The sequence below is a fragment of the Pseudorasbora parva genome, chromosome 7, assembly GCF_024679245.1.
Source record: "Pseudorasbora parva isolate DD20220531a chromosome 7, ASM2467924v1, whole genome shotgun sequence".
Lineage (NCBI taxonomy): Eukaryota > Metazoa > Chordata > Actinopteri > Cypriniformes > Gobionidae > Pseudorasbora > Pseudorasbora parva.
The window spans coordinates 34,237,993-34,263,303 of record NC_090178.1 but is presented as its reverse complement, the minus strand read 5'-3'; the positions used below and the strand labels follow the sequence as shown (position 1 = coordinate 34,263,303).

The 25,311-nt window shown below is 39.1% G+C and overlaps 1 protein-coding gene across 3 annotated transcripts in view; it reads right to left on the bottom strand.

Moving 5' to 3' along the window:
* cep192 (centrosomal protein 192) overlaps positions 1 to 25,311 on the bottom strand; it is a 60,300-nt gene that overhangs the window by 30,399 nt on the left and 4,590 nt on the right. For all 3 annotated transcript variants that reach the window (XM_067449182.1, XM_067449183.1, XM_067449184.1), the window contains exons 3-14: positions 20,824 to 20,934; positions 18,860 to 19,008; positions 17,967 to 18,028; positions 17,451 to 17,595; positions 10,491 to 10,603; positions 10,324 to 10,404; positions 9,991 to 10,140; positions 9,716 to 9,869; positions 9,429 to 9,631; positions 6,706 to 6,825; positions 6,236 to 6,635; positions 5,976 to 6,128 (exon numbers count right to left, since the gene is read on the bottom strand). In XM_067449182.1, the coding sequence (XP_067305283.1) occupies positions 5,976 to 6,128; positions 6,236 to 6,635; positions 6,706 to 6,825; positions 9,429 to 9,631; positions 9,716 to 9,869; positions 9,991 to 10,140; positions 10,324 to 10,404; positions 10,491 to 10,603; positions 17,451 to 17,595; positions 17,967 to 18,028; positions 18,860 to 19,008; positions 20,824 to 20,934 (1,841 nt within the window). The remainder of the gene's footprint in view (positions 1 to 5,975; positions 6,129 to 6,235; positions 6,636 to 6,705; positions 6,826 to 9,428; positions 9,632 to 9,715; positions 9,870 to 9,990; positions 10,141 to 10,323; positions 10,405 to 10,490; positions 10,604 to 17,450; positions 17,596 to 17,966; positions 18,029 to 18,859; positions 19,009 to 20,823; positions 20,935 to 25,311) is intronic.

Below are 25,311 nucleotides of genomic sequence, written 5' to 3'. Positions count from 1 at the left end.
ACCCCCATGCTTCACAGTAGAGATGGTGTTCTTGGGATGGTACTCATCATTCTTCTTCCTAAATACTGGAATTATGACTAAAAAGTTATATTTTGGTCTCATCTGACATGACTTTCTCCCATGACTCCTCTGTATCATCCAAATGGTCATTGGCAAACTTAAGATGGGCCTGGACATGTGCTGGTTTAAGCAGGGGAACCTTCTGTGCCATGCATGATTTCAAACCATGACGTCTTAAAACTACATGGGAGGAGCTGGTCAATGACCTGAAAAGAGCTGGGACCAAGACGTCACACGTCACCCAAACTGACGTGAAAAAACGTCAGGGGGCCTCAAAAAGCAGGCTGTTTGCATCCCTGATATACATTTACACAAACAAATACTTTAATTATGTAATCCAAATGAAATTTAATACACTTCAACTCCCTTGTCAGTTCAAGGGAGGGATTGTTTTGAAAGCGGCAACCGAAATAATTATCTGACAGGGCTCTCAAACATATTTATCAAACAAACAATGATTTCTCTCTCATCCACCCGTGTTTGATTTATTTATTTATAACTTGGCCCGTCTGATCGGTGGATATAAGCACGAACGGCACACACATAAGCGAGTGCGCACTCTTCAAATATCAAGTAGAGAGAGTGAACATTAAAGTAAATATGATTCTTTAGTGTCTAAATGAAAACTTTGTAATATACTTTAATAAAAAAAAAAATCTCATTAGTATTGTAAGAAAACACCAAGCAATTTCACCAAGCAATTTCAGTGCATGAGTCTAATGCTAATGAGCCTTTCTCACCCCGCCCCTCTGTTCTGTGGGGCACTTGGACACAACACACCTGGAGCATTGCTTTGACAACAGTGGAGGGGAAAGAATGGCAACAGGAGTCTCTAAGGACACATCTGTGCAACTGTATCAATTTGAACCAGAGTCGGACCCGGGACAATATGACAGCCCCAACGAAATTCAACAATTAAGGCTCGAACAGGATGTTTCTGAATGGTTGGTTAATGTAATGTCATTTTGATCTATCTCTGTATGTACTAACAGGATAATGGTAGCGTAGTGAGATAGGAATGCTATGTGTTTACTGATGCAATTTATATGTTAGTTCATTGACAGATTGATGCTAAAGCTAATGCCAATAAAAACTTTTTTTCTGTTAATTTCGGTTGGTCAGTAATGCATAACGTTATCCATGCAATGTAATAACTGTTATTTTATTTATAATTTTTATGAATTAAATCCAGAACATCATACATAGAAAGCATGCCCTAATGTAACTTACCCTGTAAACTTTAGCCACATTCATTGCGAAGATTGCAAGCGTTTCAAACTAGAGGTCGACCGATTCATCGGATTTGCCGTTTAAATCGGCACCGATAGCTGATTGGTGGAACAATCAGTTATCGGCAACAATCAATACCGATAGTTTTTCCGGTTTGCATCCGTTGCGGGAGTGGCTAAGAAGGCTGCTGTCATTACACAGTAGCCTACGAGAGCTCTGAGAAGGGTCTGCTGGCATTATATTGCGCGAGAGCGGCCTCTAGAGGCCAAATGAAAAACTATCCGCACGCACTTCACAGCACACACTTCACAGAGCGCGCCGACACATCTGATGCGCGTTTAAAACACCAACAGAGAAACGGTATGAAATTGCCAAATCATTATAAAGTAATTGATTTGTTGACTAGATGCTTTACCAGGGGAAGAACAGCAGTATGTACTTTGTCGTCGAGGCTGACAGGACGCTAATATTAGCAGCAACGGTTTCCTCAAGCATTTAAAACGATGTAACAGAAACTTTTTTTGATGTGAGAAACTATCATGCATCTAACAGAAATATAAATGCATTAGACATCAATACATATGTTGTTATTTTGATTAGAAAACCGTTGTGTTCAAAAAAAGCAAACTGTTTGGATTTATATGAAATGAAAACACTTAATATAATAAAATAATATTCAATTTGTAACATTAAGGTTAATAAATGCTGTAGAAGTTTTATTTGTTAGTTTTATCTGTTAACCTTTTTTATGCACTATGAACTAATATGAATGATTATGGTAGAATTGTATTGATCGAAAATTAATACATGCTGTAAAATGTACATTACATAATGCATTTAGTTCATGTAAAGATGCTAGCTAAATAAATACATCATTGTTAACAAATGGGATTTGCAGTCTGTTACCTGACATTTACATACATTTTTCTAGGTTATAGCTAAAGAAACATTTATTTGTAATATTTTAATGTTTTAATTATTTTCTGTAGAATTTTTTTCTGTTAGAACTCATTTTAATATTTTAATATTTACATATGAAATTTAACACATTTTCATGGTTCAGTACTTTTTACAATTTCTTGTAATAAAGTTCAGCACCGCTTTTTTACCTGTTATTTTCTGTATTATTATTATATTTTAATCTAGTATCTTTTTAAAAACTATCGGTCGATAAATCGGTTATCGGCAAGCGAGGTCCAACCTAGCTATCTGTAAAATCCACTATCGGTCGACCTCTATTTCAAATTACACTCACTTCTTCTGGAAGTGCAGCATGAACACGAATAGTTGGAACTAGGCATGTGCCGATATCAATTTTTCATGTTGCGATTAATTGATGAAGTTTTATCACGGTATACGATATTATCACGATATTGAAATAAGTTGCAAAAAAAAGTGTTGCCATAGCATAACAGCTTTAAGAACTATTTTTGTAATAACAAAAATGACTGAATGTTTAAATACAATAATACAAAGCACCAAAAATATATATAGCTCTGGAAAAAAAATTAAGAGACCCCTCATTGAGAAATCAATGTTAAGTGGTCTCTTGATATTTTTCAGAGCTGTAAAAGTACAATTTTCAAACAGATTAAATTGCAAAAGAATTAGGCTATAAAGAAAAACAGGTGGGGCTTACACATTAAAATAATGTCTCATTATTTAATGCATTAACTAAGATTGAGCAATAGCTAAATTTGGTACAGAAAGTATAATGTTTTTGTTAATGTTAGTTAAGAAATACTGATCATTGTTAGTTTTATCTTAGGTCCATTAAAAAAGTTATTTTGATTTTAATGTTATTAAACACTAACTAAGAAATTAACATTACTTAGAGTAATAAATTCTTTATAAGTATTTTTCATTGTCAGTTTGGTAATAATGAATTAACATGTTAACTAATGAAGTCGTATGTCTCAAAGTTTGACTGAACAATAACAAATAATCAGAACAGTTACTAAATCTTGCCAAAACTAATAGTTTCATTGTTGGTACTAAAAACCTAAAACTGGAAGCTTAAAACTTAAAAGACCATGAATCATCCAAATGCCACATCCAGGTTAAAAAAAACAACAACAAAAAAAACAACAACAACAAAACAAAAAAAAGAGCGCAGAGCCCTACTCATCCAATGAAATGTATATCAGTTCATGGTTTGTGTGTGTATAAAAGAGAAAGAAAAAATGTCAGTATTTCATTGAGACTTGAGATTAAATAAAACTACTTAAGTATTGTAGAGCTTGTAGTATTAATTTTTCACATGCAGTTACACATTGTCGGTTAAAAACAAGAAAGTGGCTGTTTAAAACATTGAGTGGCTGGTAGATTAAAGGGGTACTTCAGCGCTGGGAAGATGAATCTGTATTTAAACTGGGTCATTAATGTAGTACAAATGTGAAATTATTTTTTTATTTGGTGCTTTCTAGACTGAGAAAAGACAGAAAATGTATTTTTGTCTCATGGGCATGAAAGACTCCAATTCCCAGAATGCTTCGCTGCCCTGTGAGGCCATTCCCAAAGCCACCGCTACTGGATTACAGAGACCGAGTTCCTACAATTAAATACTGAACGTGTCTGTTCAATAGAACGATCGAGTTGCCGCGTGAGTTTCACAGCAGACTCAGATTACATTTAACGTCATAAATGAATTGATGAGCTCTCGTGATGAGAGCTGAGGTAATGGCGACCACATTCGCGGCATACATTCACAAGGCGTTTTCAGTTCATGCCTTTGGAAGCTTTACTTTCATAGAAATTAATTTGAGAAGTTAAAACACTTACATTGCTTAGCATCCGTTTAAATTAATGCCTGTAGCTGAGCTGTGCTGTAAGTGTGATCTCCATTCCCCATGCACGAGTTGAAAACATGCAGAAATGGCTCCCTCTGCTGGCTGTAGTCTTTAGCCTCTGGGCAATCATTCCTCTCGTCACGCAAATATCGTCAATTTGCGTCACGAGAGGAATTTTTCCAGAAATAAAATGCATAAATCTCTCGTCTCAGGGGGATATAAGAGGGGGGAGCACAATCATTTGAATATACTCAAGGGTTTCTACTGATACAAAGCCATATGTTAATCACTGAAGTAACCCTTTAAGTTAATTTCCATCCCTGGTTGGCACTGATCCTTTATTCAGGAGCAGCTTCTTAGACAAACCTACTTTATACTGACCCTCATATATGAAGCAGTCTGGTGGGAAATGCTTCGCGGTTCATGCAAAAGCATTGACATCGTTTGGGGGGGAATATTTCTTTTGAAAACGAAACTCAGCTACTGCGTCTTCAGCGGTTCAGATTTGGGAACATCAGAATGACTGCCGTGTTCATTATTACACCCAAGAACAGAACTTAGACGCTATTCTGCTCCAGCGTATCAACAATGGCGGACTATGATGATAGCTCGCTCAGGGCAGGTGCATTGAAACGCAGCTGTCAATCAACAATCGTGGGAGGGGTGTCCACAGCATGAATTGATCCAGGGGAAAACATAAGGAGATAAAAAAATAAAAAAAAACACTGGATGGATTTTTATCATTATAGGATGGTTGTGTACAGGCACCGCCAACACACATGTCCATACAATCAGCTTGTAAAAGTGCATGTTCCATTATATGAGCCCTTTAACAACGCAGATCAAGACATTTATGTTATTTCACTATTTAAGATTCATCGGCCAGCCAACGTGGTTACATTTAGGTAGCCCGTCTGGAAAACACACAGCCCTGAGACGTTGGGCTTTGCGAGCCCATAACATATCCGATCTGACCTGTTCTGATCCAGAATTGCAATGTTCCAACAAAAATACTTCAGCCTGTGACAGCGTGCTAAGGTATTTTCTGTAGACATGCACGCATAATCAATACGTTCTGTAACAATACAATACTATTACTTATTTTAAAAAAACACTTACTCACATAAGTGTGCTGCACCATTCCTGTTGTATCCAATATAAAAGGCACAGCATTGTGTTTTAATCTCAATATGTCTGCACATCCAGTGTTGACCTGTGTCTTGTTTACAAACGATTATCTTGCCATCTTCGGCGTGTTTAATGCTTGGTAACGTGATTAGTTTAGCTCCACAAGTTGGTGCTTGTGGAAAAGCTTTTCTTTTTACTAACAAGGACGTTTTCAGCTCTGAAACTTACAGGATATTCTTATATTATCATGACATTTTATATATCAAAGGCTCAAAGGAAAGTTGATGTCTCAATTCATCACCCCTTTAAACATCATATAAATCAAAACTATCTAATGCTACTGAATAAAATGTCAACCCAGGACGAGCTACAGGACTGTGCAAGCATTAGGGATTTTGGTGGACTCAATGTAGTCCATCTGTGTTTAATAATCGTTCTGAATCTGATCCGTATGCACTTTGACAAAAAATATGATTTTCTCAGCTTTTTGTTCAAAATGTTGCTTTTTTTTATTAAACTTACCAATTTTCAAGTGTTGATGAAAAAGGAATGCATGAAGCGAGAATAAAACTTGTTTTGGTTTAAATGGATCAGCTCTTTTTTTGATACATTGCATGCTCAGATATTCATAAAACAAAATATTCTACGGGCTATTACATTTTGGTGAAAATGGTCAAAAACCCTGACCCTGGTCAAAAACTTTTTTTTTTTTTTTAAATGCTGGCAGGGAAAGAGTTAAGGATGAGAGCATCACTGCATTTCACTTACTTCCACCAAGAAAATCTTCAGACTGGAACTGCACAGCAATTTCCTCAGGCATATTAGCCTCCATTTCCTTCTCAAAGGAAGAGTAATAGGCCAAATCAGTGACCCACTTTCCCTCTTCATTCTGGTAGACCACGCTATGAGTGGCATTTTCCCCTGAGGATATATTGAACATTTATGGATCTATGAATATTGTTTCTTAAAAAATAAATGTTATAGAAACCATTGACATCATATTAAAAATGGAAGTAAAAGCTTGTTACCTTGCTGAAACTCAAGCTCCACATTATCTGGTTGGTGATTCCAAATATCATTATGTTCCTCATGATTCTCATTAAAGCTCTGAGAAAGGTACCTAGCATCCAGAGACTCTTCAGCTTGATCATCTTTACTGTTGGTGCTCTGCTCCTTATTGAGTCCTGGAGAATCCCCACAAGGGCCACCACGTAGGCCCAGGGCACCGAGATCCAAAGTGTGGTCTAGGCCGACCCCTTGCTCGGTTTTATTATGGGATTCCTGAAGAACCTGAGAGAGGTGGAAACTGCTCTGGGTGCCCTGAAGGAAGGGGCTGACTGAGGCAGAAATGTCCTGAGGGTTGTGACCAGCACATGTCCTCAGATATATGGAGTCCAGGTGACCTTCAGCTGGGTTATCCATTGCATCCTGTTAAGGAGAAAGTGTTAAGGGTATCAATAATGTTTGCTGCAGCAAAAGGAACCAGACAAAGACTTACAAGAGCCTCCTGTCGGTCCAGACTCACGCTCCAATTGACTGGGCATCGATTGGCAGGTCCAGATGCCATAGCAGTATGACCAGCCTCCCCTGTGCCAACTGGACCAACACGGTCACCCATCTAAAAAGATCCATAAGAAAAGAAAATACATGTAAATAATGAAATTGTTCTATGATTTGAATAATTATGCCATGACATACAAAAATAAAATAAATAGCCTAAAAAGAAAATGGAAAAAGGTATTGAAAATATGTTGTCAGCCACCAAAATTAATCTTTGAGCATTTAACAATCGTTTTATTTGATCAATTTAATGTGAAGGTACATGGCATTCTGCAGTACTGATAGCCGATGATAGTTGGCTGCTTTAAATTGCTCCCATGAGTGTGCTGTGAAGAGCATCAGTTTCTATTAGCAAGAGTGTGTCAATGCAATGATTAAACCTGGTGCACACTGTGCGATTTATAACAGTCCTTTACGATTGTTCCTTGTAACATAACTGAACATGATCCTTGCTGTGAGTGTGAGCCATGTCACACTAAGATCTTCAGTTGTCTAATTCACGTTCCAGCAGTAACTCCTCCGTGTGCTGTATAGGTTGTTGACCCTGTTTTAGGTTATATAAGAAATGCAATTTTTTAAAGCAACCGACTTCAGGGTAGCCAATATGTGACAAAAGCATTGTGCTTAACACTGAGAATTTGAATAATTGTAATGTGATGATCGGGTGAAGATCTAAATCAGAGAAAATCACGTTCGGGAGGATGGTTTGTTTTTATAAGCGGATTCGGTGACGTTAGAGCTGATCCGCGCATCTCTAGTATGCCCATCTCTACTCTTTATTGTTCTTATTCCAAGTTTCCTTCCTGTCCGATATTTTTTTATTCTAACAAAAGCCACAAAGCCTCCAGAAGACAGTAAAGGCTTGTCATGGCTGAGCTGAAGCTTGAAAATTAAGTTGCACAACAAAAATGCATTGTTTAGGTATTATTGTTACTTATATTACTATTATTTTAATAGTTATTTTTTACTTTAATTATTTCTGTTGATCATTAACGTCCTCCTTCACCGTTTACATTCCACCATCGGTCTCTCTGACTTGGTCCACAACTGGTTCTCTTATCTCACTGGGAGAACTGAATATATTGCGTTGGGAGAAGCTACATCCCTGTCCCACGATGTCACCTGTAGTGTCCCTCAAGGCTCAGTGCTCGGCCCCACCCTGTTCATACTCCACATGCTACCCCTTGGCCGTCTCATCAGCCGGCATGGGATTTCTTTTCACTGCTATGCTGATGACACTCCACTTTACCTCAGGACAAGTTCATCTCCCTCTGCTGATGTCACACCATCCACTTTGATCACTTGCCTGGATGAGATAAAGGCGTGGATGAAGCTAAACTTTCTGCAGCTAAACAGCTCCAAGACTGAAGCTATCCTAGTCGGCACTCCACTTCAGGTCCGTAAATCTTTTAACACCAGCATTGCTTTCTCTGATCAGGTCATTCCACTTTCTACATCAGTCACCAATCTGGGGGTCAGAATGGAATCGCAGCTTACTTTTGAAGCTCACATCAAACATGTGTAAGACCTCCTTCTTCCACCCCAGAAACATTGCCAAACTTTGTCACTTTCTAACATTGGCTGATGCGGAGAAGCTTGTCCACGCTCTTGTCTCCTCCAGGCTGGACTACTGCAATGGGCTCCTTAACGGCATCCCTAGCAAAAATCTCCAGAGGCTGCAGTGTATTCAGAACAGCACTGCTAGGATCCTCATGAGTGCGCGCAAATACGACCATATCACCCCATTCTACAATCACTCCACTGGCTTCCTGTCTCGCTCAGGATCGAGTATAAGATCTCCCTCCTTACCCACCAGTGCATCCATGGTGATGCTCCTACCCATCTCAAGGAACTCCTCACCACCCAAACAGCCGCTCATAACCTCCGCTCTGTTTCTCTGTATCTTCTTGGAACTCCCTCAACCAATCTCCGTACTATGGGAGATCGGGCCTTCTGCTCAGCAGCCCCCAGTCTGTGGAATGCTCCCCCTGACCACCTGCGGACTCCACAGACTGTAGATGCTTTTAAGCGTGGTCTTAAAACCCACCTTTTTAGCAGAGCTTTTAATTGATCTGTTACTTCTTAATTTTTCAGTTTTATTTATTTAATTTACTTTTTTGTTTATTGTTGTTGATTGTTTTCAATTCATTAGCACTGAGATTTTGTTTAATATAAAGTGCATTATAAATCAAATGTATTATTATTATTTTAATGTATTGGTTGTATTGCTCACCTTTTAAAGTAATTTGAAATATATTTTTATATAATATGGCAATTGAATGCACTAAATTGGTTTAGTTTTCACAGATATTAATGTATGCAATTTCAGCAATAATTGTATTTATTTTTTATAAAAAGAAAACAACCAAGTAGTTAATTTTAATTGGATTAAATTCTCTCATATATTTAGTGGTTCTCTTTAAAAAAAGGAAAAAAGTAAAATCTGATTACCCGATTAATCGTGGAATAATTAGTACAATACTCGATTACTAAAAGAATTGATAGCTGCAGCCCTAGCTAAGTGTAACTTTTAAAATGGGAAGCTTAGAAAGACACAGATCTAAAGTAACTTCCTCAAAACTAAATGGCATTTTCCTTTTGTTTAAAAGCATACAATTTTACATTGATAATTATTAATTGCTTCCATGCAACTAACTTTACCTGGCCATGCATAATCATGCCCGATCTGCTTAGCAAAGACTGGAGCTGATCATCTCCGGTCTCTCCGCTTCCGCCCACGATGCCCAGACCACGTAGCACATCATAAGTGCTCTGGACTGTGGTGGGAGGCAAAGGAATGGAAGACACGCCTCCAGTTCCTTCCTCATCACTCCCACTACTCCCATCTCCTCCTCCTCCATCACCTGACACCACAGAGAAACACAGTGAGGAACTTTCTGTGATTTTATTTAATAAACATAGCTTTTATTAAATACACAGCCCTTTACCTGTAATAGGCGAGTTGATGACCTGTCCCTCTGCTGAGCAGCGAAGCTCAATGCCTGTCCTGGTGTCAGTATTCCTCCCTGCAGTCTGCAACTCATCATCAGAGCTCCCTCCTTCCAACCCTGGTCGAAAATGAGGCCGGTGGCTCTCACCAACCTGATCATGAAGAAATATTTGATAGTGAACTGAGACTGCATTACAAAATTCCTTTTGTAGTGCTTGAATCTGGCCTAAATAAATCACAGATAACAATAGGAACAGAGAGTCCAAAACAAACCGGTTGTCTGGAGATACTGGGTAGGAGGAATCTTGCTCTGCTTCGGTTCTGTAAAGCCTCTAGCTCGTCCTCTGTATCCTCTTCATCACTTGCAGGACAAGAATCCATACCTGTGGCTGCCAGCCGTACATCAGGCATGTGAAATTCCCTCTGTGATGTGACACCGCAAGAGCAAATGTTAGTCGAACAGTTTCAGAAGGGAAATTTAGAACATATTGATAATTTGTATTCTTAATTTTGTTTTTGAAATAATATGGATATTTCAAACATTGGCAACAATACCAGAAGCATGCGTCATGAAAGTAAATTAGGTAAATTTTGATTTAATTTTACTTGGTCATAGTCATCATGCAAACTGTGTCTGTTCCTTTCTGGTTCAGTAGAGGTTGGTTGAGATGAACTAGAAGGCAACTCCTACAACAGGAAAAGATAGTGTTATTTTAACAGCAAAAAAAGTATTTTTTGAAGCTTTTATAAACAACCAGCAAAAGAGAACTCACCACAGGGATTTCTTGTCCTTCCACATGGCCTCTTTGCATTGCAGGTGGCATCAACTTATTGAAATACAGCTCCAGTTCCTCATCATTGAGGTGGTTCACATCAATGTCATCATCTAATGGACGAAGAAAAGGAAAAAACCTGTAAAAATAAGTTCCTGCCTTGTTTTTATCTTCAGGGTTCCCACTGTTTTATGAACACCAGATTCAAGGACTTTTTAAAGCACCTTTTATTAGCCTGGATGCCAGCCGAACTTAGCCCTGACCACAACATTTTTAGGTCGGGCGGTTCGGTCTGGACTCGATCCATAGAGGAATAATTATCCCCGAACAGAAACTGTCCGGACCAATGAAATCATCAGGGCGGGCTTTAGACAATGATGGACAGACGATCAACAGTAACGTAATCATGCACGTCATCAAAGGGGCTTAGATTATATTTGTTCGAATCCTAAACGGAGAGCTTGTTCGTATATGCATTCACCTTCACTATTTCTCTCAAAAACAAAATGATGATCATGTTGGGTAAGTACTCAGTGTATCATGAAATTCTTTTATTCTTTTACAACACAGGCAAAAATTGTTTATTCCAGTGCGCGTGTAGACAGGGTTGCTCCTTGGGGGTGTTCTCCGGGGGAAAAAAAAGGCGTTTGGGGGTAAAATGTGTGTATTTTGGCAAGGTCGCCTGCTAAAATTCACACTCATGGGTCTATATCACATAATACACGTTTCAACCCGCAGACATGGAAAACAACCCGCGGAAAAAAACGCGGACTTGGCAACACAGTGCAGTTGAGCTTTGTTGACATTTGACAACTAACGTAACAAATGAAATGAAAAGATTGGACAAGTTAATTGCTAGGCATTAAAGGGGTACTTCAGCGCTGGAAAGATGAATCTGTATTTAAACTGGGTCATTAATGCAGTAGAAATGTGAAATGATTTTTGAATTTGGTGCCTTCTAGACTGAGAGAAGACAGAAGATCATTTGAAGCACAATCATTTGAATATACTCCAGGGTTTCTACTGATCCAAAGCCACATGCTAATCGCTGAAGTAACCCTTTAATAATATGTAAAATTATTTATTAATCACCTGCACATGGAACCTTTTTCAAAATAAATTAAGGCTTTTAAGATCTTTCTAAGACCTACACAGGGTGAGATCAGTGTTTATTGAAACATCCTAAACCATAAAATGACTGTAAAAACGACTTAACTTTACAGTTGAGATAAAAAGTTGACAAAAACAAGTTTTATAAAAACCGTCACACTTCAGCCTAGGACATTTAAAGGGTTACTTCAGCGATTAACATATGGCTTTGTATCAGTAGAAACCCTGGAGTATATTCAAATGATCGTGCTCCCCCCTCTTATATCCCCCTGAGACGAGAGATTTATGCATTTTATTTCTGGAAAAATTCCTCTCGTGACGCAAATTGACGATATTTGCGTGACGAGAGGAATGATTGCCCAGAGGCTAAAGACTACAGCCAGCAGAGGGAGCCATTTCCGCATGTTTTCAACTCGTGCATGGGGAATGGAGATCACACTTACAGCACAGCTCAGCTACAGGCATTAATTTAAACGGATGCTAAGCAATGTAAGTGTTGTAACTTCTCAAATTAATTTCTATGAAAGTTAAGCTTCCAAAGGCATGAACTGAAAACGTGTTGTGAATGTATGCCGCGAATGTGGTCGCGATTACCTCAGCTCTCATCACAAGAGCTCATCAACTCATTTATGACGTTAAATGTAATCTGAGTCTGCTGTGAAACGCGGCAACTCGATCGTTATATTGAACAGACACGTTCAGTATTTAATTGTAGGAACTCGGTCTCTGTAATCCAGTAGCGGTGGCTTTGGGAATGGCCTCACAGGGCAGCGAAGCATTCTGGGAATTGTAGTCTTTCATCCCCATGAGACAAAAATACATTTTCTGTCTTTTCTCAGTCTAGAAAGCACCAAATTAAAAAAATAATTTCACATTTCTACTACATTAATGACCCAGTTTAAATACAGATTCATCTTCCCAGCGCTGAAGTACCCCTTTAAGAAAAAGGCAAGAATCAAAAATGTGTGAGATTAAACATATTAATCTAAATTAAAGCTGCGAGCAGCGATGACGGGCCCAAGCCGGTGGCACCGCCACCCCGGTGGCATCAGCTTAACTGTGCGCAGCAGGCCAATAGGCATTTAATATGGGAAAAAATAAATAATGGGACTTTGTCTAAGTCATTTGAATTCACCTCATTAACTGCAGCAACTGGTGCTGCTATGACCAGGAACCACAACACTCACATCTCTGAGATCAATTACATTTTATTCATTAAAGGGGGGGTGAAATGCTGTTTCATGCATACTGATCTTTTTACACTGTTAAAGACTTGGAATCCCATACTAAACATAGACAAAGTTTCAAAGGTTAAGGTGGACGTTTGATGGGAGTATTTCTTTGTCAAAAATACTACTTCCGGTTAGTCATAAGTTTCGGCAAGTTTTTTGAGATCATGCGTCCCCTTTGACGTTAACGGGGGCGGAATTTCCTTGTATGGGCCTTACGGACAATTCTACCGGAAGCACGTGAGAGAGAGCGAGGGAGAGAGAGAGAGGGAGAGAGCGAAAGCAACAGGCTACGCCCATCAAAGCGCTGGCTTGTAGGATGCTGGACAGGTGATATAACCAGTAGCTACTGACTTACCCACTGATAGGCCGGCGGTCGATCTGTATTAGCACTTTCCTCACGCGACGGGCGAATCACTTTCCTCACAGAGCGACTCACTTTCCTCACGCGGCAGGCGAATCACTTTCCTCACTGAGCGAATCACTTTCCTCACAGAGCGACTCAATTTCCTCACGCGGCGGGCGAATCACTTTCCTCACGCGGCGGGCGAATCACTTTCCTCACGCGGCGGGCGAATCACTTTCCTCACTGAGCGACTCACTTTCCTCACGCGGCGGGCGAATCACTTTCCTCACAGAGCGAATCACTTTCCTCACAGAGCGAATCACTTTCCTCACAGAGCGAATCACTTTCCTCACGCGGCGGGCGAATCACTTTCCTCACTGAGCGAATCACTTTCCTCACAGAGCGAATCACTTTCCTCACTGCAGCGCGCTGCTGCACACGTCATTATTTAGCTCCGCTCACACGACACGCCCCCACCCGCTCGGCTTTTTTCGGAAAGACTCGGAACAGCGCATCTTTCTTATATAATTATAAAAAAAATAAAGACTTTTCGGAGATATGCAGGATGCAATGCTACTCTATAGGTACTCAAGATTGACATGACACTGACTGAAACTGAGTGTTTCACCCCCCCTTTAATTTTATGTCAGATGATGTCAAATGTCAATTTCAAAATGAGTGCAGAATACTGTCCAAATGCTGAAGTTGTATTATCCTTACACTTCTCTTAAAAATAAATTAAGCCAAATCACAGAGACCGTAACAATGATTTTAATATCAGTGTCAGGTAAGAGTAATATGCGTGCATATAATTTATGGAAGTTTATAATAAACAGCCACTTTTATAAGATCATGTGAAATTTAATTTTTTAATCCATTTGAATTATATCAATAAATAATTAGTTTAAAGAGGTGTCATACATGATCTTTGCAAACACAGCACATGACCTTCTTTAAAGCCAATGTTAAAGAAAACAATTAAAAGTATTAGGATATCACTTTCAATTATGTGCAAATGTATTTTTTGCAGCTCAAAATATTGTAAGTTCAGAAGACCAGTATTTATATATATATATATAATACATTTTTTTAAACTTATTTTTCACAATAAAGTGATAGATATTGCTGATAGCAATTATGATATAAAAGGGTTAAATTATGAAAAAACAAGAGACAAGGCGACACACACAGAGTGAGAGAGACCCCCTCCACACACACACACACACACACACACACACACACACACACACACACACACACACACACACACACACACACACAGAGAGTGAGAGAGACCCCCTCCACACACACACACACACACACACACACACACACACAGAGAGTGATCCTGAGAGAGGGAGGGGGAAGGGGCAATAACAACAATAGTTTTATCTTCAAAACAGTGTTCCCTAGGACATATCCAACCTGGTTACTGAATAAGGCTACACTTCCACCTTCTGGTTATTCTATATTTAGTTATTCTATATTTATATTTAAACAAAAGGCATTAATCTACTTTTTTTTAAGACAATTAAATGTGTTTTTTTCTTTTGTTAGTAATGTTTTTTTATATTTATGTTTTTTTATTAATAATTATTTGTATTAACACAATTATTTAACTAATTATATAAAACAATATTGTCAATGCCCTACAAATAAACTGGTTTTAAACATTGATTTTTTTATTCAAACCCAGAACAAAATGTTTTATCCTTTAATGCAGGCCAAAGCACAGCATTGAGAGGTAATCTTTTTAGACAGAAGAGTGGCTGACACACACACACACACACACACACACACACACACACACACACACACACACACACACACACACTGTAGAAATCAGTGACACGTGTCCCCATGAGTCTGTGTGCATTCAGGTTGAAGTCCCCACCAGGCTAGCAAAAAGAACACACACACACACGCACACACACACACAGTAGTAATGCTGAAGTATGCTGCAGGCAACTCTTATCAGTTAAGCCCATCCACCATCCCCCATCCACAACACACACACCCACCCACAAGCACACACACATACACACACAGTCAGGTCTGGTTCACTATCTTTCTGGGGACTCATAGACGTAATGGTTTTTATGCTGTACAAACCATATTCTGTCATCCTACACTGCCCCTGCCCCAAAACCTACCCATCACACAAAACTTTCTTCAAAGTAACTCATTCTGTCTGATTTATAAGCTTTTGTACCCATTGGGAAGTCCCCATGAGTCTGTGTGCATTCAGGTTTAAGTCCCCACCAGCCTAGAAAACCATTCACACACACACAGAGGCAAGTTTTTTTGCTTGAAAGCTTATACAATATTGCCCTCTACTGGTCATTTAAGTGAGAGCATAAGTGTTGAAAAACAACAAAAAAAACAACAGTGTGATATATAGAATAACCAGCAGGTGGGAGTATAGCCTTATTTATGAACCAGGCATGTGTGTCCCTATTTTGTGTTTTTTAGGCTTTTGCTAAGGGAACACCGTTTGAGATATCCAATAACCGTTCGCATTTTAGCATCTTCTGTATATTTACTTCATGTTGTCCGAGTTTGGAGGAGATTGAATGAATCGCTTTTGAGGAGAAGGTAAAAACTCAGAGCTCGCTTTCGACTTCTTGTTATCTTCCAACCAAATTATCTGACTTCCTGTTGGTCAGAGCTAATGACTGTAAATGAGAAAGTTGTCCGGCTCGAAATGTACAATATATATACCGAGTTTGGTGAATGTAGATAAAACTAACCCCCCACTTTGGACAAAAGTGACACTTCCTGCTGCCAGCTGGTGGCGCTATAACTTTGACTCACAAAAGTCATATCCATGTGATCGGCCACTTACAACGAACACACAGCTGAAGTTTCATCAAAATGAATTAATGTATGCAAAAGTTATAACAAACTTCCTGTTTCCCTTTTCTCGCCATAAATTCGTCTCTTCGCCACGGCCTAACCGTTTGAGATATCAAAAAGTTGCTCGCAATTTAGCATCCTCAGTGTCTTGACTTCATGCTGACCGAGTTTGGTGCTGATCGGGTGAATTGTCTAGGAGGAGTATCGCAAATTCCAGAGCGTGCGTTTTCCGAACAACCCATAATAGCTCACTTCCTGTTGGGCTGACACATAACTTAGAGCACGAAAGTTGTTTGGCCCGATGAGCTCTATATGTGTACCGAGTTTCATATATGTACGTGAAAGTGTGTTTGATTTATAGACCACGTTTTCAGACCCCACTTTAGGGGGCGCTGTCGAGCCCCCCTGCCACGCCCGGGTCCCAGCCTTAGCCCGGCCCTGATGGCCGCGCATTCTGATGCGTGTGCAAAGTTTCAAGAGTTTTCGAGCATGGGAAGGGCCCCAAAAATGCCCAAATAGTCGCGTAAAAAAATAATAAATAATAATAACAAAAAATAATCCTTAGAAGAACAATAGGGCTCTGCGCCCTTTCAGGGCTTGGGCCCTAAATATGATTATACTTTTTATTATAGATACCCTAGTCTACATTTCTTAAAAGCTTCTCATCACTCCATCAGTTAACATAGTTCAATGGATAGCCATTTATCCGCCACCTCAGCTCGGCCCACGTCCTCTCTCTTTGCTCATTTTGTTATTTAGGTGTGACGGGCTGGCAAGATGGCAACAGCCAGATCAAACCTACTTTACGCTTCAAAACTGCTCTTCCGAATCCTACGGGGGACGTCACACTCACAGACTCCACGTCCATGTTTATTTTACAGTCTATGGTCTGAACAACCAACTGATGTGCTGGAAATGTAATTTCACACTTTGACAGTAGATGGTGCTTATATATTGGTTTCCCCAGTAACCTCTGTAAACAAATGAGTGTTGAGCTTATAAACACTACTTTATAAAGCGTTATTCGTTGGAACTTTGATACACCAGTTTTTATGTAGCTCAACACTGAATTTGCACTAAGCTAGTTAAAAAGCTCCACATTATGTACTCATTAAGCAGCTGCCTACATGTGATCACAATCCATCTGCCCAATTGCTTCCTGCCCAATCAGTAGCGTTGTTTTGTTCTGGCTTTGGCAGCGCATACAAGCCAATTTTTGTAATAGCACCATGTTACTGACAAAACAAAAAGTATTGCATGCTTGAAAACAAACATAAGTCCTTGCAAGGGCTTGATTTAAATACTTTCCAGTCCTTGAATCCATGCATCCGAAATTCAAGTACTTTCAAGCAGCGTGGAAACCCTGTATCTTGGTCCTTCAGAGCTTGTTTGAACATTGAACTGAAATGTTTAACCAACCAGTAATATCACTGTCCATGCTGTCCAGAGACATCAGTTTCTCATTGGCCAGGAAGCTGGCGATGCTGCCACTGCACCTTCCACTTTCTGTCCCTTCACTAGCAGATTCCTCCTCTTCCTCCATCATCACCGGGAGCACTGTGGTCTAAGAAGAAACAGAAGAAAGCTAACTCTACAAAGCCTGATGTATCATATATAATACACAAATGCCTCGGAATTTACAACAAGATCAAAACTTTGTTAAAAAACCTGTTGTGTGCAATCCACTACATGGCTTCTGTGATCTAATTTATAGTTGATCATTTTTAGCATAATTGCCTTTTAGTATAATGCTGAACATTTTCTCATTCAGGCAGTGGTGCGGAGTCTTTCTGCTTTTATAAAATAAATGCAAGTATTAATATTATAGTTCAAGATAAACTCACTGGACTGAAGCAATTAAGGTTACTTGATTATCCACCACTTTAAGTAAAATCATGCAAAAGATAAGCATAAGTAAAAACCAAAAAAGGGTACCTGAGCTGCCATTGTTTCTTTTTCTCCAATATGAGAAAATGACAGTAGACCAGTTGAGAGGTCTAATGAGAGAGAAAAAAGAAAAAGAAAATATAGTATGCTTTTCTCAGCTTACACCATAGACCGTAAAAAAATATGGACGACTCGACATCATCCGTTTCCGCTTGGCAGATTTGAAGCTTTCAGGCGGGGGTGCACGGCGCGGACATCTTGGGACCGAGTCTGCGGAGTAGCGATTTCGGGACCGGAGTTGCGCAGTAGAGCGCAGGAAGTAGAGCAGGAAGTACAGCTGCGATATCAAAAGCCCGCCCACACTCTCGCAGATGCAGAACAATTAATTATGTTGGTGTGAAATAAACAGTTATGAGAATGTAGAAATTAAAGCTAAAGCTCTAATCTGCTCCCAAAAATTTCGAAAAAAGTCCATTAGTGCCTCAGTGACAACTTCACTCAGAGAAGCCGTCAGTCTCAGCTGTCAATCATGACGTCACACCCCCCGTTTTTATAGCATCAAATAACTAACTCAAAGTAAACTTATTTTTAAAACGAACACTTGAAATTAAATCATCGTGATGATAACTGCCTTCAGTGACATAAACTAACTTTGGGGAAATTTTTTTGAAGTGTAATTTTATTATTTAGTTTGCCTCGCGTCCATTAGAAAACACAGAGGGGCGGCTATACTGGGACCGGTCACCGGGGGGCGATCAAGGCGCGAAAGCTTCAGTAAATGAGAGGGAGACTGCAGGCTTGGCTTACACAAGTTACCCAAACTCCACTATTCTGCACATAATTTGTCCATCATGCATCATCAATTAGACATTAGTAGCCCTGCCATTAAATTTAAGACAGCAAGTCTTTATTAACTAAAAAGAAAACAGCAGATTACCTACCTGTAGTGCGAAGAGGAACAGAACTTGACATAAGAGCCATTCTTCCTGGTGATGTTTTGGAAACAGAAGCAGATTCCATTTCATCCAAATTAACATTTACCAGCAGGTCAGAGAACCGATTCACAGGAATAAAGTCATCTACATTGTCTCTATAAAATAAAAGAAAAAAAACAAATGTATTCAGTGTTTCACAACTGATTGATTGCAGATACATTTTTAATAATATCATTAGTCCTATATAAATAATCCAACTTAAAGAAGATAAATGAAACCGCGTTGTAAAATAATGTCAAATGAAACCATTTTGCACAAAAAAATATGTTTTAAAGGGGTGTCTAATGCCATGTCATGCATTCTGACTTATTTAGACTCTAGAGGGGCAGCAACTGCCACCCTAAGAAAGACCATTGTCACCCCGTCTGCCACACCAGCAGTGTATCCCAAATTCCCAATGTATAAAATATAGTTTATTCTACCGATTTACGTGTACCGATTTATACGCTTCAAATGTGATGAAATAGCAAGAAAACACGTCTTTCTATTATTGTGTAGTAGTCCAACAAATGACTCCTATGAACTGCTTAGATCTGCAACGCAAATAGTTTGATCACAAATAGATGGCCTGTTTTATATTCCGTCCCAATGTTAACAGATTACAGCTTTCACACTGCACACGGATGCGGTCCGGCAGTGCTTTCCAGGAGCGGTGCGTCTGCAGCAGCACGTCGATCGTTTCTGCACCGAGTCTATTTTTTGCTGTGCTGAATTAAAGTGACAGAAGGTTCTTTGCATTAAAATAAACATGCATTCAAGTGAAAATCTGGTTATTTCACCACAGATGCAAATAATTTAAAGTCTAATCTGTTTCAATTACTTTTTGCCTCGGGTTAAGCAAGGAAAAAGACACATTTAGGTAAATAGGGAAACATAATGGAGCTCGTCCAAAAGCTTGTCCTTTCTTGAAGGTGGAGAAACAAAGTTATTTAGGATTTCTTAAAAGATTTAAAAATTAAAGACTAGAATATCTGTCTATTGTAAGTTAACGCAAATTTTTGATTTTAACATAGGCCTAGTTTAAATGTTTTGCCACTTGCATGAGCAACGCAATATATAATAAATATAAAGTAAATATAAAGTGATTCATAGAATAAATAGTTAAAATGTAGGCCTAGTGCGTTTAAACGTGACACTTATTGTAATGCTGAAAATAATCTGTATTGTTTGTCATGCTTTGTAAATGAATATTGATATGAAATTGTAAACACTAAGTTTCCATGCAGCCCAGCTATCCGGTTCAGGAATAATCTATCACACAACAGACCATTACTTGAGTCCACAACAAAAATGCAAGGATGCTTGCTTCAGTGTTGCCACCCCTCATAGTTCTCACGCAACCCAGTAAATAATTTTGTAGTTATAATGAGGATAATGCAATGTTTTGTGTGTGTTTGTGACTCTTTAGCGCCACTGAACGAACAAGCTTGGCAGTTTTCGTAAAGAAACTGTACAGCGCATCTATCTTTTATAAATCTTTACAAAACTAAAGACTCTTTAGGTACTCAAGATTAACAGGAGATTGGCAGAAACTGTGTTATGTACCCTTTAATAAGTTTATAAGGTTATTTGCAGACTGAACGGGAAACTAGCAGTGCTGTCAATTCTGAAAGACACAGCCTTCAGTCAAGGCCAAAAATCTTAAAAATGGCAAATATTTGCAGATTTTATTTATTTTTTGACAAGAAAAAAATTCAGTCTATCACAATTAGTACTTAAAATTAGCCTGCATCCACTTTCTGGCACAAATGATATTTTTTTTAATATATAAAATATACACATACACACACGTATATCTTTGTGCATGTGGGGGAGGAGTTGCAATTTTCAAATAATGATCAAATAATTCCTAACGATCATCGATTATTATTTTTGCTTGAAATGCCCATCCCTAATTGCTGAACACTTACAATTCTTCTTTGAGGCTGAGAACAAATTTTTCCCTGCTTCCGTCTGACCCCTGGGAATGCATGAGTGAAAACTGTCCATCCTCCAAGTATGATGCTTGGATATCAGTAACTCTGAAAGGGACAAATTAACTCAAATTATAATAAACTGTCATTAAACACAAACATTTATTAAATTGCAAATACATGTAAAACATGTGTACCCTTAACGTACATGAATCATAGCTTTACACAAAAAAAAGACCATAAAACTAAATAGTATTTTGAAAACCACCCTTAGGGGGGAAACTGCATGAATACCTTTACGTTTCGGTGACAGGTTTACAAACGTGTCTTGATGCAAATCTAAAGAAATGCTGTAATCATCTGTTTACAAATGTATTTTGGAAATTGGCCGGTCCCAATACTGACACTTGCAATATTTACACTTGTCTACTTGAACACGTGGGCTAAATGCAGGAAATACGTCATACAAGGTGGCATACAACTTTTGGTTATCCGATGGTGCACAAAAAAAGCATGTTTTTACAGAGCTTTATTTACACTTATTCTGAAATGTTAATACTTTGCATTTTCTACTGTTCAGTAATCCTTATGTAACAGATGACAACTAATTCTAGGGCTTCTAATTTGCAGTTGCAAATGTTTTACAAAATACTTGCAATGTAATGTTTTTCCTGAACATTTTCAATTTCAGGATGATGAATGGAATACAGTTGGCCTCAAAAACCACTCCCAAGCAGGGCTGGGCGATATGGCTGAAAACTGTATCATGATAAGTGTTTCATATCGATATTTTTTAATGAACTATTTAAAAAAAGGACCAGGAGAAAAATATATTACATTTAAACATTTTTTACTAAACCTTCCTTTGAGTATAATCACCTCAGTTACAAAGGCATAAATGTCAATGCAACCATGGAAAACACTCAAATAATTAAAATGTAAACACTTTTAATCACAAGTCTAAAATCACAATGAACACTTCAGCCTAGTTCACACTGCCCGATTTTGAGTCGCCAACAGGTTGTGAAATCGCAGTGGTTTTGAAATCTCGTGCACGCGAGTGACAATCACGCAGTGTGAATAATCAAAGACGCGATCAGAGAGAATCGCAGACGCCGGTGAGATATTTGGCATGCTAAATATCTGGACCTGTTGGCGATTCAAACTCCTGCTGTGTGAACAGCGTTCTGACTGAAAATTACACCGACAGCCAATGAGAGAGTGAGATACAGGGCAGCAGGAGGTTCAGGGAGGAGTTATAGAGCAGAATTTCAGTATTTTAATAGATATATTTACAATTCTATCAAACAGAAACAAAGGCCAAACATTTGCACATCCAGCCACAGCACATTACAAAATTGTTTATTTACCTCAACTGTCTTTGCAGAACACAATCCTGGCTCCCTCTGTCTCTCCAACAATTTCTTCCACCATAATCTTTTTTCTTTTTCTCCACAAATCAGCGCACATACAATTTGAAGCAAACTTTGTGCTGTTTATCATTTTTAATAACAATTCCAAGTCTCGTGCGAGAACTCCGGTCTGACACACGTGTGATCTCGCGTTGTTTACTTGTCACATCGCAAGTGTAGTTGGGAAACATAGATTGTGCACCGGAGAGAGAGAGAGTTATCGGCGATTCTTCCTCTTGTTCAGTCATGCAGTGCGAACTCCTGTCTTCAAACCATCGTGCAGTGTGAACACAGCAGTGACTGAATGATACCCCAGATAGTCATGCAGTGTGAATAGAGCAGTGACCCGACGAGTTTGAAAATCATGCAGTCTGAACTAGGCTTTAATTATCTCTTAACATTAAGGTGCAGTGCCTCTGTTATTTCTTTGTACAGTTTAGATGCTTTAAGGCACTGATGTAGAGTAGCCTACCTCTCCATGGCTGAAACTGAAATACTGCCCCCTATACCTAGCCTGGATGCCAGCCGAACTTAGCCCCGCCCACAATTTTTTTAGGACGGGCAGGTCGGTCTGGCATCGCTCCATAGAGGAGTAATTATCCCCGAACAGAAACTGTTCGGATCAATGAAATCATCAGGGCGGGCTTTAGACGATGACGGACAGATGATAAACGGCAACGTTATCATGCACGTCATCAAAGTGGCTTGGATTATATTTAGTCGAATCCTAAACGGAGAGCTTGTTTGTATATGCATTCACCTTCACTATTTCTCTCAGAAATGATGATTATGTTGGGTAAGTACTCTGTGTATCAATAAATTCTTTTATTTTTTTACAACACCGGCTAAGATTGTTTATTCCAGCGCGTTTTTACAACAAAATCTGCCAACTACTAACCCTAAACAATAGCTTCTCGGGGGGTTCTCCGGGGAAAAAATGGTGTTTGGGGGGTAAAATGTGAGTTATTTTGACAAGATAGCTGCTAAAATTCTCACTCATGGGTCTATATATCACATAATAGTCACTTCAACCCGCGGACATATAAAACAACCGCGGAAAAAAACGCGGACTTGGCAACACAGTGCAGTTGAGCTCTGTCTGTTGACATTTGACAATGCGTCACTTCGTTGCTCTGATTGGTTGTAGGTCTATCCAATTGAGGTTTTTCCTGGTTCGATCGAAACACGCCTCATAATAACAGCCCAATGGAGCAGAATCAGACTCATATTCTGACTAGAATTGAGTATGACCACATCAGGCTACCCTATAACCTAAAATAGAGCAGTATTTGAAGGGACAAAGACTGTCCCTTCAAATACTGCTTTTTTACTGTTGTGAGATTTTTTTATGTTTAATAAATAAGATATGTTGAAAAGATGAAAATCAGTGTCATTTTCAGTCGTGATGGTATTCAGGAAAACAGCACACTTGGTTGTGTGATGCTGTTTAACTGCATCATACGTTATAAATTAGTCTGGTTAAAACCAGATCATTCTCGGTAGTAAATGAGTTATGGTCTGGCAAAGCTTCATAGACAAATAATTTCCAAAGGAGCGTCACCAACGGACGATGACGTATACAGAGCAAGGGAGAAACATCAGAGACAGCAATTCTCCGTTTGTGATTTCGAGGAAGATGTTGCAATGGCTTCTGATGACTTTTGCCATTGTTGTAAAAGAAATATGATAATAGCTGAGGCCTGTTGCAGTTGCACTGTTTTGATGAACATGATTTCCAATTATTTATATTCACGATTTTATAATACGTGTACACACTTTGCATTTTTATTTCAATGTTGTAATTTCATTTTGAATTCAATTTGAAGCAGATTTTTTATGTGACAGTATTAATTAAAGTTTCTTAACTGTCAAGATCAAGTTATCTGCATCTCTTGAGCTGCATCAAGCCACTACAGGTCCTTCTCAAAAAAAAATTCATATTGTGATAAAGTTCATTATTTTCCATAATGTAATGATAAAAATTAAACTTTCATATATATTTTAGATTCATTGCACACCAACTGAAATATTGCAGGTCTTTTATTGTTTTAATACTGATGATTTAATACTGATCTAAAAAAATTAGCATATTTCATCCGACCAATAAAAGAAAAGTGTTTTTAATACAAAAAAAGTCAACCTTTTAATAATAATTATGTTCAGTTATGCACTCAATACATCGTCGGGAATCCTTTTGCAGAAATGACTGCTTCAATGAGCCGTGGCATGGAGGCGATCAGCCTGTGGCACTGCTGAGGTGTTATGGAGGCCCAGGATGCTTCGATAACGGCCTTAAGCTCATCCAGAGTGTTGGGTCTTGCGTCTCTCAACTTTCTCTTAACAATATCCCACAGATTCTCTATGGGGTTCAGGTCAGGAGAGTTAGCAGGCCAATTGAGCACAGTAATACCATGGTCAGTAAACCATTTACCAGTGGTTTTGGCACTGTGAGCAGGTGCCAGGTCGTTCTGAAAAACGAAATCATCTCCATAAAGCTTTTCATCAGATGGAAGCATGAAGTGCTCCAAAATCTCCTGATAGCTAGCTGCATTGACCCTGCCCTTGATAAAACACAGTGGACCAACACCAGCAGCTGACATGGCACCCCAGACCATCACTGACTGTGGGTACTTGACACTGAAATTCAGGCATTTTGGCATTTCCTTCTCCCCAGTCTTCCTCCAGACTGGCATCTTGATTTCCGAATGACATGCAAAATTTGTTTTCATCCGAAAAAAAGTACTTTGGACCACTGAGCAACAGTCCAGTGCTGCTTCTCTGTAGCCCAAAGTGGCTTGACCTGGGGAATGCGGCACCTTTAGCCCATTTCCTGCACACGCCTGTGCACGGTGGCTCTGGATGTTTCTACTCCAGACTCAGTCCACTGCTTCCGCAGGTCCCCCAAGGTCTGGAATCGGTCCTTCGGCACAATCTCCCTCAGGGTCCGGTCACCTCTTCTCGTTGTGCAGCGTTTTTTTTGCCACACTTTTTTCACAGATGTGCCTTGATACAGCACTCTGGGAACAGCCTATTCGTTCAGAAATTTCTTTCTGTGTCTTACCCTCTCGCTTGA